Source organism: Coturnix japonica, chromosome 22 (assembly GCF_054131305.1).
Source record: "Coturnix japonica strain WE chromosome 22, WE-NBRP24, whole genome shotgun sequence".
NCBI classification, from domain to species: Eukaryota; Metazoa; Chordata; class Aves; order Galliformes; family Phasianidae; genus Coturnix; species Coturnix japonica.
This window is the reverse complement of record NC_140684.1, coordinates 6638522-6650804: the sequence shown is the minus strand read 5'-3', so window position 1 is coordinate 6650804 and position 12283 is coordinate 6638522. Positions and strand designations below refer to the sequence as shown.

Here is a 12283-nt window from a genome sequence, read left to right as displayed (position 1 = left end):
TGGAAGCTGCTGATGGTACAGGTGAGGAACTGCTTTCTCTCTGAACAGTTCTCATGTTGTGGTGTTCACTCTCAGATGCTTTCTTTAGAATCCCAAGACTCAGAAATGTTTAATGGAAAGCAAATGTCGTCTTGTTGATGTGATTCCGTTTTTCCACTGTCCTATATATTACTTAAAGGATCTGCCTGTCTTCCAGGGCTGCTTTCTGCTTTCCTAACTAATGAGTTTCCCAACGCCATCAGTGCGGTCTGTTAGTTCTCTTGGAGGCATGGCAGTGTGGAAAGAGCAGCCCAGTGATGTGTCAAGTGTACGTGAAAACGTAAGTAGGCTTAGCAGTTCAGTTGGTAATTTTGGGAAGGAAAGTATAGATTATGCTCAATTTTCTGAATATTTAAGCACATGTTATTTTTCAGACTGCTCATTTCTTATGTGTTCCACGTGTTTATTCTGTATTCAGCTTTGGAGCATTGGCTGCTTGACAGCTCTGGGTGCAGCAGTGCTCTGCTCCATGAGCTTCTCTAGGAGAAAGCTGTCAGAATTCTCCTACTTTGATCCTTCAAAGTACATGGATTTTCATCTGCCTTGGCTTCTCTTTTTATAAATTCAAGGCTTGGGAGCCTTCTGTGTGGTGATGTGGCAGTTCTGTCCTGTTGGGCTTTTTGTACATCCTGGTAGACAAGCAAATCTCTTGTACCAGCCTCAAGGCTGTGCCCTTCCCTCAGCTGTCCTAGCGTGGCCATGTGCTCGTGTATTTGAGGTGCTCTCCTTACAAACAGCTGAGTTATGGATTTCACAGAGCAGTGCCAGACTTCACAGCCTCATGTTCCTGAGAATTACCCTACCATAAAGGCATGTCCTGTGTACGCTGCACGTCCCTTGTCACTGAGATAACATGGAGCTGAACTGTGTGATGAAATTATTTTCTAATGAGAACATCTGTGCTCTTGGTTTGGGCACAAGATCAAGTCTGAGTATGGGGCTGAGCCAAAGGGAACACCCCCTGTGTGGGCTGCCCAGCCCTGCCTGTGCCCCCTTCAGCAGGGGAAAGAGCAGTTAAATTTGCTTAGTGGCAATGACAGGGTGACATTGGTGTGGGGAACCTGAATGATACAGGTGCCAGGCTGGCAGATGTGGACGTTGCTCTGCTTGACCACAGTGGCATTAATGCACCTGAGCATTGACCTACTGCCCAGCTTGGGTCCCAAGTGAGTGCTGTGGTTGACGTTGAGGGAAACTCCAGGGGCTGAGAATGGGCACCCCACTCTAACTTGTCCCCTCTGCTCCTTTAGGAACCTGCCTGGAGCCCATAGCTCACGGAGCTGACAGGAGACAAAAGTGATGTGTCCCAAAGCTGTCAGGGAGCTGGATGATAGAATCACAGAGTCATTAAGGTTGGAAAATCAGTTACTGAGTCCCACTAAGATCCCCAACCCACCCCACCTTCCCCCTGTATCCCTCAGTGCCACATCTCCATGGTTCTGGGACACGAGAGCAGTGAGATCTCCCCAGGCCTCCTCCAGACTGAACCATCCCAGATCCCTCAGCCGCCCCTCATCATACTCCAAACCCTTCACAGCTCTTTTGCCCTTCCCTGGATCCCTTTGGGAAGGGATTTGGGGTCAAGGCAGGCAGGGAGCTGCTTGTCTGCGGGATGCTACAGCTCATCAAAATATTTCAACAGCAGCTTGGATCCGTCCAACCCCCACACCCTGGAGGGGCCCAGGGAATTCTCTGAGAGGCCCAATACACCCTTATGGAACACAAGCAATGCTCTGGTCCTGCCGTGGGGATGGGCTCCTAGTGTGAGAGGTTGGGGCACAACTGGGACTTATCCAGCTGGTTCGGGGTTGGAACCACCGAAGGCGCTGACGGAGAAAATGTTTTGTGTTCCCACAGTGAGTGATCCCACTGCAAGGGTTTTATTGAGCAAAAAGAAATGCTTACACTGAAAAATCCGAGCCTTGGCCAAGGCACAACTAAAACGGAGAGAGCGCTTAGGAAACATTTGTTAAACCCTGAGGACCTTTACATGCCATGAGTGTGAGTGTCCCAGTGCATGGAGCTTAAAGTGATTTCTTTGTGCGTCGATGATCTTTATTTTGTTCACTTGTTTGTAAAAAGTCACCTATGGGTTACAGAGATGCTGTTAAAATTTGAAGATGGTTAAAATAAACCAGCCCAGTGGGGTGAGAGAGCATCTGAAAGGAGGAGGGAGAAGAAATTCTGCTTTTATTTGGGATTTTTGCTCTTCCTTGTGCAAAGGACCGGGCTGCTCCCAGCTGGGGCTCTGTTATGTGCTGATGGCTCTGCTGTCAATCCCATGCTTTGCTCTCCTTTAAGGGCAGCCTCCCCCCCTTCCTGCACTGCGTGGTGTGAACCCCACCGAGCTGCTGAAAAAAATCCAGCACTTCTCTATGGGGCCAGGCAGAAATTTCATTGTTCGTTTGAAAAATAAAATAACACCCAAACCATGTGCTGATGGAGGGCTCCTGGAGCCAAAACCTTCCCCCATTACCAGATCCTGGGGACAGCAGAGTGTGGCTTGTTGGTCCCCAGTTGGTCTGGGCTTTTCCTCTTAAAAGAGATAGAATTAAAGCTCAGCTTGGGTGCTGTTCCCTCAGCTCGGTCACTTTTCTCCCGATGTTTTGTCAAGAACTGACGCTTTGCTGTCCCCAGCCATTGGTCAGCCCGTGCTGGGGGGTCTGGGCTGGGAGCAGCCCCAAGTGATGGGTTTGCCTGCATGTAACCTGGGGGGTCCAGACCAGCAGGGAGCATTGGGCCGCTCCTCTCCTTTAAGGGATGGCGGTTGTTTTTATGGTTGGTTGGTTGGTTTGTTTGTTCCATTCAAATTCATCAAAAAAGGTTATTTTTCCCCATTTGCATTGTTCACCGATTTCCTTAGAAACCTCAGTGGGACGCAGCAATTAAAGCCCCTTTGGCACAAAGCAGTGGAGGTGAAGGAGAGGAGAAGGAAGCACAGAAACCCAAAGGGATTTCAACCGCTTCCTCACATCACTCTGCCCCTTCCTGCTGCCAACACAAACACCTGTGGGCTCCGTCCCACACACAGTGACACCGGGGGACCCACAGAGCAAGCCAATCTCAACACTCCCACCCTGTGTTCTGTGGGTGCTTTGAAGAGCCCAGAGTGGCTCAATAGACCAACTCAGCCCCAAAATACCCCCCTGCTGAAGCCTCTTCTTGTTCTCCGCTTTTAGGGCTTTTCTCATCCCCTTTCCACACCTTTCTCTGTTGCACTGGGAGCTGGAGTGCTGCTCTCTGTAAGGAGAATTGGGCTGGTGGCACCCATGGGGAGCAATAGGAAATGCTGCAGAGCCCTGGTGGCATCTGATACAGGGTGGGAAGTTGGAAGTGCTGAGTTCTTTGCCGGTGCCACAGCACAGCCCAGGAGTTAATCATTAAAATGTGCCTATGTGTAACTACTCTCTGCAGGACAACGAACTGAGAAATTATTTAACACCATTTAAATGGGTCATAGCAGTCACTATAATAAGTGTGCCTGGAGCCAATGGGAGCTATCGGGCTCCTATAAAAGTGGGTGGGGAGGAACAGCGCTGAGCACCCAAGGGCTGGGTGCTGCCCTAAGGAGAGCTGCCAGCCCTTCTGGGGGCTCTGCACCCACCCCCCTGTGCTGACATTGAAGGGCAGGGGGCTGGGGGCTGCTCCTGCTGATGGGATCCTGAATTTGAGTGGGAAAAGGTGAAATTCAGCAGTTTGGTGAGTGAGGGCGATGGGCCGAGGGGATGTGCAGGGTGTGAGCATGGAGCACGTGTGGGTATGAAGTATATCTGTATATACAGATATATATATCAAGCACACAGCTTTGGTGAGCCACGTGTTGGGGTTGGGTTTGGGTACCATTCTGTTGTGTCTCAATGCTGGAGTGGCCAACTTTGGACTGGGGAGCCCTGAGTGCCCCACGTCCCATTTATAGATGTACTAATTTAGTACGTTTCGTTTGGATATTTAGTTGTATAAATGCATTTATACATATTGAAATATCTAAATACCTAAATACTTGTTACGTCCTGTCTTCAAATTAATGGGCTCATATATATCTGCCTAAATGTGTGCATTGAAAGTGCACTTAGGCACCTAAAATATTCCAATATAGCTGTATATATGTAAGCATATAATCACACCGGAGTATCTATATATTATATACACACATGCTGATATACACACACACACACACATATATATATGCACTTATACGTGTGCAGGAGCAGGAGGACAGCAGTGTGTGTTTCAGCCCCACAGCTCCCTATGGGTGCCCCTCTCCTTTTCCCAGGCATGTCCCACTGTACCCAGTGCTGCTTTTGCCGTTGGGGGAATAAATGATTGACAGAGCCTATGTGGGACGGGGCCGTGTTTGCTGTCCTGTCCGTGTTTGCCATGCACTATTCCTGACCTTGGCCCGGGGGCTGTGCTGCTTCCAAATGTTCTCAGGATGTGGGGAACCAATGGGTTCCCCCCCCCACCCCCAAGTATCTTTATGGTAGCACCAGGAGCTGATCTTTAGCAATTGTGAATGGGGAAAACCCACTGCCAGGATGGGATCCTTCCTGAGAGGCCCAGCACAGGACCCCATTTTTTTCTTCCTGTGTTCTTTTGGGACTCTCAGCACAGCACAGGTTTGGTTTTGAAACCACAGTGCTGCAGGAGCCTCTGTGTGCTCCAGCTCATGGCCAGGGCTCAGCACTGGGAACCCTCAGCCTGACATGAGCAGCACTTTGGCAGCAGGATTTGGGAGTCAGGGGTTGTTTGTATTTTGTTTTAGGATGGTTGGGAGCCTCTCCTGCACCTCCTCGCACTGCTCTCCAGACACAGATGAGATCATTCCTGTCTCGCTGACATCTCAAACACTCCAGCAGATAATTCACGGCTGCAATGCACAGTGCAGGGCCGTGCTTTACAAACCTGAGCACCTCCTGCCATTAAACTGGAGTAAATCCCCCAGCAAACAGCTCTGCCCCATTGCACGGAGGGTGCTGTGTGCCCGGCAGAGATTTATTTCCTGGGTTAATGCCATGAGATGTGGAGCATCCCCGTGTAACAGAGCTCTGTTTGCTGCTCGCAGCCAGGCTCCCTGCAATATTGGACTTTATTTCTTATTTCATTTCAGAAGAAACCCAGCAGGGAGGAGGGAGCTGAGCTCTGCTTTGCTCTCAGCTGTTCCCGAGTGCTCGGCCCGCACACATCTCTCGTGCCACATCGACAACATTCTGTGAGCCAGAAGCATGGGAAGGTGCCCAGAAATGTGAGAGAGGAGCTCTCAGCTCCTGCTTCGAGTGGAAAAACTGCCTGTGGTGTGTGATGGAGGGGGGGAGGGAGGGCTGGTACCTGCCCAGAGCTCTGAGGGTGCTGCAGCTCTCGGGCTTTCACAGCTGGGGAACAAATCTTGCTATGAAATGAATACAGCGTGATGGCTTCTGCAGGCAGGGGGAAGGTGGGCTGTCGGCTGTCACATGCAGGAATGTGATGAGGGATGGGATGAGGGGTGGGGTGATGGAGCCAAGCGTTACCTTGCAGGGCTGATGCAGGCTCTGTGCTGAGCTGCGGGGAGAAGTGGACGTTTGTGCCCCAAATTCCATCAATGGGGTTTGATCTGGCTGGAATGGTGCTCACAGATCCGTCCCACTCTGTGCTGGGTTGGGGTGGTGGGATATGAGTAAATACCATCTCCAGGCTCCCAACCAAGGCCATGTGGTGCTCCCAGCTTTGACAGCCAGGTGCCAAATCCATCTTTTCTCACTATGCAGAGTGAAACGTGTTGCAGTTCATAACAGCGGTGCTTCAGCTCAGCTCCAGCTGTGCACCAGGCAGGAGTGATGCATCCCGTTCCTTCCCTTGTGTGTCTCCCTTTAGGATCAGAAAGGCCTTTTGTAGGGCATGGGGAGCTGCAGACGAGGAGATCCCACAGCCCTGTTGTGCAACTGCTGTGGAGGCATTCGAGGAAACAGAAAAACATCCGCAGCGCTGCCAGGAATGGGGCAAAGGCAGCTCCAGAGCTGGGAACGAACTGTGCAGAGAGGGAAATGCTTTGCATTCTTAGCAATGGGAAGGTGAGATTGGGGTAGAACACCAAGTGAGTGCCAAGGGATCAGGAACGCACTTATTGCTTTTGAATATTGTGGATTTAATGTGATGAAAGAAGCGCTGTGCTGGATGTGAAGGGAGGGAAGCTGAGCAGTGCTGTGTCCCTGAGGCACATCCCAGCTCATGGCTGGTGCTGTATCCACATCCAGCTCCTGATCCTCCTTTCCCTGTTTATGCCCCGTATGGAGGCTGCAGCTTGAAAATGGATCCGTGTGAGTCATGGCTTAAAGCCACGAAAGAAAGAAAGAACCAATAAAGAGATCCGAAGCCATAAAACCCAACCAATAAAGCAATCTAAAAACGCTGCTTTATGGATCAAGGCAATCCGAGTGGAAACAGGGTGTGATGTTTCAGCCATAAATCACCTGCCCAGGGATAACGGGCAGCACTCGGCCTTTATCACCTGAGGAGAGGAACAGGAAAAGGATTGTGGCACCTGGAGGGACTTGCACAGCTGGAGCCTTTCAATACCTTTATTTACCTTTATTGCAGCCTTTCAATACCTGAAGGGAACTTACTCCCAGGAGGGGAGTAAACTCTTGGAAAGGGCTGACAATAGCAGGACACGGGGAAATGGTTTTAAGTTAAAAGAGGGAAGATTTAGGTTGGATGTCAGGGGGAAGTTCTTCACTAGGAGAGTGGTGAGGCCCTGGAACAGGCTGCCCAGGGAGGTTGTGGATGCCCTGAACTTGGAGGTGTTCAAGGCCAGGTTGGACGGGGCCATGGGCAACCTGATCTATGGGGTCTCTATGGGGATCTATGGGGTCTCTATGGGGATCTATTGGGTCTATGGGGTCTCTATGGGGTCTATGGGGATCTATGGGGTCTCCTGGGCAACCTGATGTAGTAAAGGTGTATGTTTGGTGGCCCTGCCAGGCAGGGGGTTGGATCTACATGATCCTTGAGGTCCCTTCCAACCCGGGTCATTCTGTGATGCAGTGACAGATCCCAGCTACTCCCATCCCACACATCTGGCACAGCTGGACGGAGCCGGCCATTCTAGCCCAGCTGTGCTCATCCAGCTGCGCCCCAAACCCGAAAGGGTTAAAACCATCCCCCCGCCCTTCACCCGTCAATCTCCACCCGTTGCCCAATGACTCTCAGCGACACATCGAAGCCGGCGGCCAATCGGGATTCGTTATGATCTCCATGGCAGCGCGGGGCGGTGCGGTGCGGCCGGGGCCGCTGCCGGTGCGGCTCCCAGCGCCATGCTGCCCCGGGCGGCCCCGCGGCGGGGCGGCCGCTCTGCTGCTCCTGCTTCTCCTTCTCCTGCTTCTCCTATTGCTGCTGTGCACACACGGGCCGGGCCTGGAGGCGGTGGCGGTGCTACAGGTGAGTGTGTCCGCCGGGTCCGCGGGTTCGAGGCTCGGTGCCACCTCAGCGCGTCACAGAGCGGAGCCGTTCTGCCTTTAATCGCTTTTATTGCTTCTCTTTACAATCAAAACTCCTTTTATTCGGCCCTTCGTGCTCAAAGCTCCGCCGCCTTGTGTCCGGTTGGGTGTTGGGAAGGGGGGGAATGTCCGTGGGGTGTCCCGGGGCTGTGGGGATGTGGAGCTGGGCTTTGTGCTGTGTTGGGGTTCGGTTGGACTTGGGGGTCTGAGAGGGATTTTCACCCCCTTATGGCTCTGTGATGCCGTGTGGGGCTGGATGTGATGCCGTGTGGGGCTGGATGTGGTGCCGTGTGGGGCTGGATGTGATGCCGTAGGAGCCCAGTGCTGGGTGCTGCCTTCACACGGGGAGGTTTCAGTGTCCGTGGAGCTGAATTCAGTCTGAGATCACAAATAAAGCTGAGGGGAGCTTAGTGCTGTCCCTGCAGGGGTGTTGTTCACACCTGCCTTGCCATACAGTGCTGTGGTCCCACTTTGCTGTTCCATCTGTTGTGCAGCGCTGCTCCTTCCTTCATGGAGGTGAATTCAAGTCACTCGTGCTGTTTTATCAATGGTTTTTCTTGTAACTAATGCAATGAGAGCAGCTGCAGCTCGGGAGCTGGGCTGGCTTATAAGGTTGAAGACGAAGCGCTGAGTGTGAAGGTGTTGAGTTTGATTTGTGGCTTTGCTGGCTGTTTGCCCTGGGGTTGGTTCTTGTGCTTTACAGTGATGCTGTTACATGGCTGCTACAGTCATTAAGGGTGGAAAAGCCCACCGAGATCACTGAGTCCGCTAACAGCAGCACATGGCATCCAGCCCTGGGGGACATCATAGTGCAATGAGCCCATTGAAGGCATCAAAATGCTTCCACGAGACCTGATGGACACTTAAAACACCCTGAGCATGGCGGTCTGGATCCCTTCTGTTAGTGGTGTGATGGGAATGTTTCGGTTGTGTTCTCAGCGCTGTGCTATACCATTATCATGTAACTGCCAGCCTTCCTATGCAATCTTCTTTGTGGCGAGAAAGCGCGAACAACCAGCAACAAACCAACGTGATGAAGGACAGCCCTGATGGGATTTGTGTGCAGTTTGTCTTCAGCTTTCATTTAGAAACCCTAAAAGACTGCTGCTGTATTTACTGCCTTCCTGCTTGAACCACTTGGTGAGCTTAAAACAGAACTTTCCATGGGGACTGTGTTGTGTCTGCTGTGTTTTCTAAGTGCATATCAAAAATACTGTGTTGTTTCAAAGAGGATTCCTAACAACATCCATCTACCATTCTAGTATATATATTGAGAGTGTAATGCCTGAGGGGAAAATGAGTTCAGAACTGCTGAACCCAGACCTCTATCATTATTATTACTGATGTATTTTGGACCCATATGTTGGGTGATCTCGGTGGTCCCACAGAAACCAAAGAAGCTCTGGTTGACAGAACGTGAAGCTGGAAGCTTGAGAGGCAGAAGCCAAAGATAAACTGATAGCTGATAACTGCTTTGTATCTGTGGGTTTTCTTTGAGGTGGGTGATGCAAGTGGCGCTGCCCCATTGATTTAGCATTGGGAAAAGCTGCTTGGTTGCATGGCAGCCATCAGCTGATGGTCAGTGGTCTTTATGGTTTCTGTAATGGGAGTTTGACCTGTAGAGCTCATGGGAGCTGCTTAGTTCTGGGCCGTAATGGCTGTTCTTTTATTCCCATGATAGGAGTGTTTTAAACAAAGCCGGGACTGTTTAACCATCAAATACCAATGAATGACTTGCTGCTTCTCTATACTGAAACCTTCAGCCTTTTTTTGGATGAACTTGAGGAAAATAGGTCTTGACCCAGTGCACGGGGGGAGCCGCAGTGTGCACAGCGAGGAAACAAAGCGGTTATTCTGCTTTGCTGACATCTCAGGGCTGACTCATAGGTCTGACTTTTCTGGAAGTAAATCCAGTTGCATGCAGTGCTGTGTGTAGCTGTGCTTTCACGTCCTGCAGCGCGTGGATCCCAGCTCTGTGTGCTTTTGTTGCATGTGTATTTGCTGGGAGTTTGTTTTCATCTCTCATTCAAAACCTGCTGCTGAGCACGCTGCGATTCACCTTCAGCTCATGTTGTGGTGCTCCTGTAGTTGTTGGTTTGTTTTTAATCATATTAGTTTGATTAAGAGTGGTCTGTGCCTTTAGTGGAGTAAAGAGCCCACTATTTTTCAAAGCTCAACTTCTATGCAAGGGCCAGCAGATTGCCTGGCTGTGATTGTAAGATGCTGCCAGCTGTTAGCAGAGCATTATTGGCTTGCAGCTCTCCTGCAGGTCGGTGTTGATGCTCTCCAGAGCTCTCACTGATGGAGAGGACGAAGGTGGGGTCTGTGAGCTGCTGGCAGGGCAGTCACTTCCATCTGTCACACTTATCTTGAAGAGCTTGACGCGTATCTTGGGGCCCAGCAGGGAGTTTGCTGGCTTGCAGAGCACATTGGTTTGCTGAGCAGTGCTGTTTTGTCAGCTCCTCTGTTGGTTTCCTGGCTCACAGGGCCCTGGTCTTGCTATGCTTTATGGCAGTTGCATGCTCCAAGCACTGCTTGCAGGCACACAACAGCATGGAAGGTCATAGGGCAGCATAACTCCTCCTGCTTATAGTATTTCAGCTTTTGGCATCACTGAGCTTCCCAAAAGTTACTGCATTATATTTTCTTGCTGCTTTTGTGAGCAGTCAATGGTAATTTAGGAACCCAATGGCAGACTGTGGTGCTCACAGTGTTTGCTGCTGGGAGTGACTCATCCCTGTGTCTCACCAACCCCAGGGATGGAGTGTTGCAGCCTTTGCTCACCTGCCTTGCTGCTGTTGTTCAGCTTGGTTCTGTTGGTCCGATACCAATGCACAGAGTGATGGATTTCCTGCAGTGTTCAGCTACTGAACTCTGGATTCAATGGTCCTGACGGGTCCAACCAACTGTGGGCACTCAGTGATGCTCTGAGTTTATGCATTAGCAGTTTCAGGTTGGTTGTTTGCCTGTTCGGAAGGTGAAGGATGTCCTTGGTTCGGTGTTTTATCTTGGAGGTTCCGTTTGAGAAGTGACTTTTATAGAATGTACTCAAACCAAATCACATCAGGGTTGGTGTCAATGTTTGCACATCTCTATCTCTGCAGTAGAATATCCTGCTGTTGCGTTAGCTCTTTTCTGAGCACTTTTAACTAAATCTTTGCTGTTTCTTAAAGCGTTTAAAGACATTTTGGGTGTCGTTTGCTGGTTTAAGCAGAACAGTTTCCTTCCCTGACTGGAAATTGTGTGCATGCTGGGTTTGCTCAAGAGAGAGATGTTCTGCTTTTCAGTGCTGTGGAGCTGTGGGTTGAACTGTGTGTGTATATGTACTTCTGCTCATATCCATATATTTAAGGTAGAGTTAAGCCGCCTCTTCAGCAGGGAGCAGCATGTGAAGTGTAATGAGACTTCATAGGACATGAGGTGGTGGCTGTGGGTTTCATAATGGGAAATTCAGGTTGGAAATGAGGAACAATTTCTTCTCTAAAGAGCATTGCTGCAGTGGCACAGCTGCACAGGGAGGGGGGTCACCACCCCTGGGATATTCCAGAACCAGACAAGGCACTGAGGGCTGTGGACATGGTGGGGTGGTTGGGGTTGGACATTGAGGATTGTTGCTGATGGGGATGGAAAAGCATGGAGGCAGCTGTCATCCAAATGTTAGCAGAACCTCAGCGCTCGGAGCTGCTCACAATGAAAAGCATCTGTGATTCATGCTGCTCAGTGAGTTGTTTCGGCTCTGAGAAGCGAGCTCGTGTTTAAAGTAGCAATTAGAAGGCTAATTTCATTTGAATTTGGAGAGGAAGAGTCGGTTTTCAGGCTGGCTCGTGTCTCCAGAAACACAGAGCACAGGTAAGGGAGCTGTCTGTGCAATAACTTATATGGAAGGAAAAGGTAAATGTTCAGGGTTGAGGGCACTGTGAGCAAATGAAGTCAGCTGGGAGGTGAGGTTGTAATTCTGTCCCAGCCGGTGCTGGATAGAACCATTGGTACCCACTGTAAATCATGGCTTGTTCTTCATCCTTCCTGTAGGTGTCTGAGTTGGGATTCAGCAACAGATTTTAACCCTTTTGTTTCTATCTGAAGCTTTTGTTCAGACTTATGCACGTTGCTGATGTGATCTGATGTCTCACTTGTTTCCAGGCACTGAGTTGTCCCATCACTGTAGCAGATGGTACCATAACTATGTGGAAATAACTTACAGGAGAGAAGCAGAGCTTTAGTTGTGGCTGAATTCACTTTGAACTGTACTGAGATATGCTCTGTCACCAGGTAATGGTAACTGCTTAATTCACAGAGCTGAGAGCGGGCTTAATGTGGAACATTATTGACACCTCAGGAAAGAGACGAGTGGTTATCCTTGGTTTGCCTTTTCTCCATTGTTTTGTGATAGTTGGAAGGGTTTAAAACCGACTGAATGATTTATGTGCTGCACTGTAGAACCAGAAGGGAGGTTATGCTGTGATGTAGCAGTTAAACCTTTTTTGTACAGCGTGTATTTCCATTCCATACTATAAATGTGGGATGAGTGTAACTATAAACTCCTGGCTGTGACCGCCAGGATGCTTTATGGAGCGTGGTCGTCTTACTAGTATTGTCCATTGCCTTTTGATTTGTCATGGGAGTACTTGCCATAAACCTCTTTGTAAAATAACAATGCATTCATATTCTTAACTTCCAAGTGTTAGGTTTTGGATGGGGGGAGGTGCTGGCTGTCATGGAATCAGTAAGGTTGGAAGAGACCTCTAAGATCATCACATTCCTGCCATGCCCAC

The 12283-nt window shown here is 50.0% G+C and overlaps 2 protein-coding genes across 11 annotated transcripts in view; both read left to right on the top strand.

Annotated features, from left to right (window-relative positions):
• The first annotated feature begins 1901 nt into the window (after positions 1 to 1901).
• On the top strand, positions 1902 to 6444 carry LOC146757404 (uncharacterized). The gene is made up of 4 exons (XM_085522298.1): positions 1902 to 2040; positions 5147 to 5330; positions 5890 to 6086; positions 6270 to 6444. Exons 1-4 carry the CDS (start codon positions 2035 to 2037, stop codon positions 6318 to 6320), a joined length of 438 nt encoding a protein of 145 aa, XP_085378424.1. The 5' UTR covers positions 1902 to 2034; the 3' UTR covers positions 6321 to 6444.
• Positions 3578 to 12283, top strand: part of TPST1 (tyrosylprotein sulfotransferase 1) — a 26380-nt gene continuing 17674 nt past the window's right edge. For 4 of the 10 annotated variants that reach the window (XR_014936551.1, XR_014936548.1, XM_015880590.3 and 1 more), the window contains exon 1: positions 7275 to 7452. The gene's annotated coding sequence lies outside the window, so the exon portion shown is untranslated. Of the gene's footprint in view, positions 3739 to 7274; positions 7453 to 8450; positions 8652 to 10053; positions 10465 to 11650; positions 11781 to 12283 lie in introns of those variants that run through there. The other 6 variants (XM_085522283.1, XM_085522287.1, XR_014936550.1 and 3 more) reach the window with 6 other exon arrangements.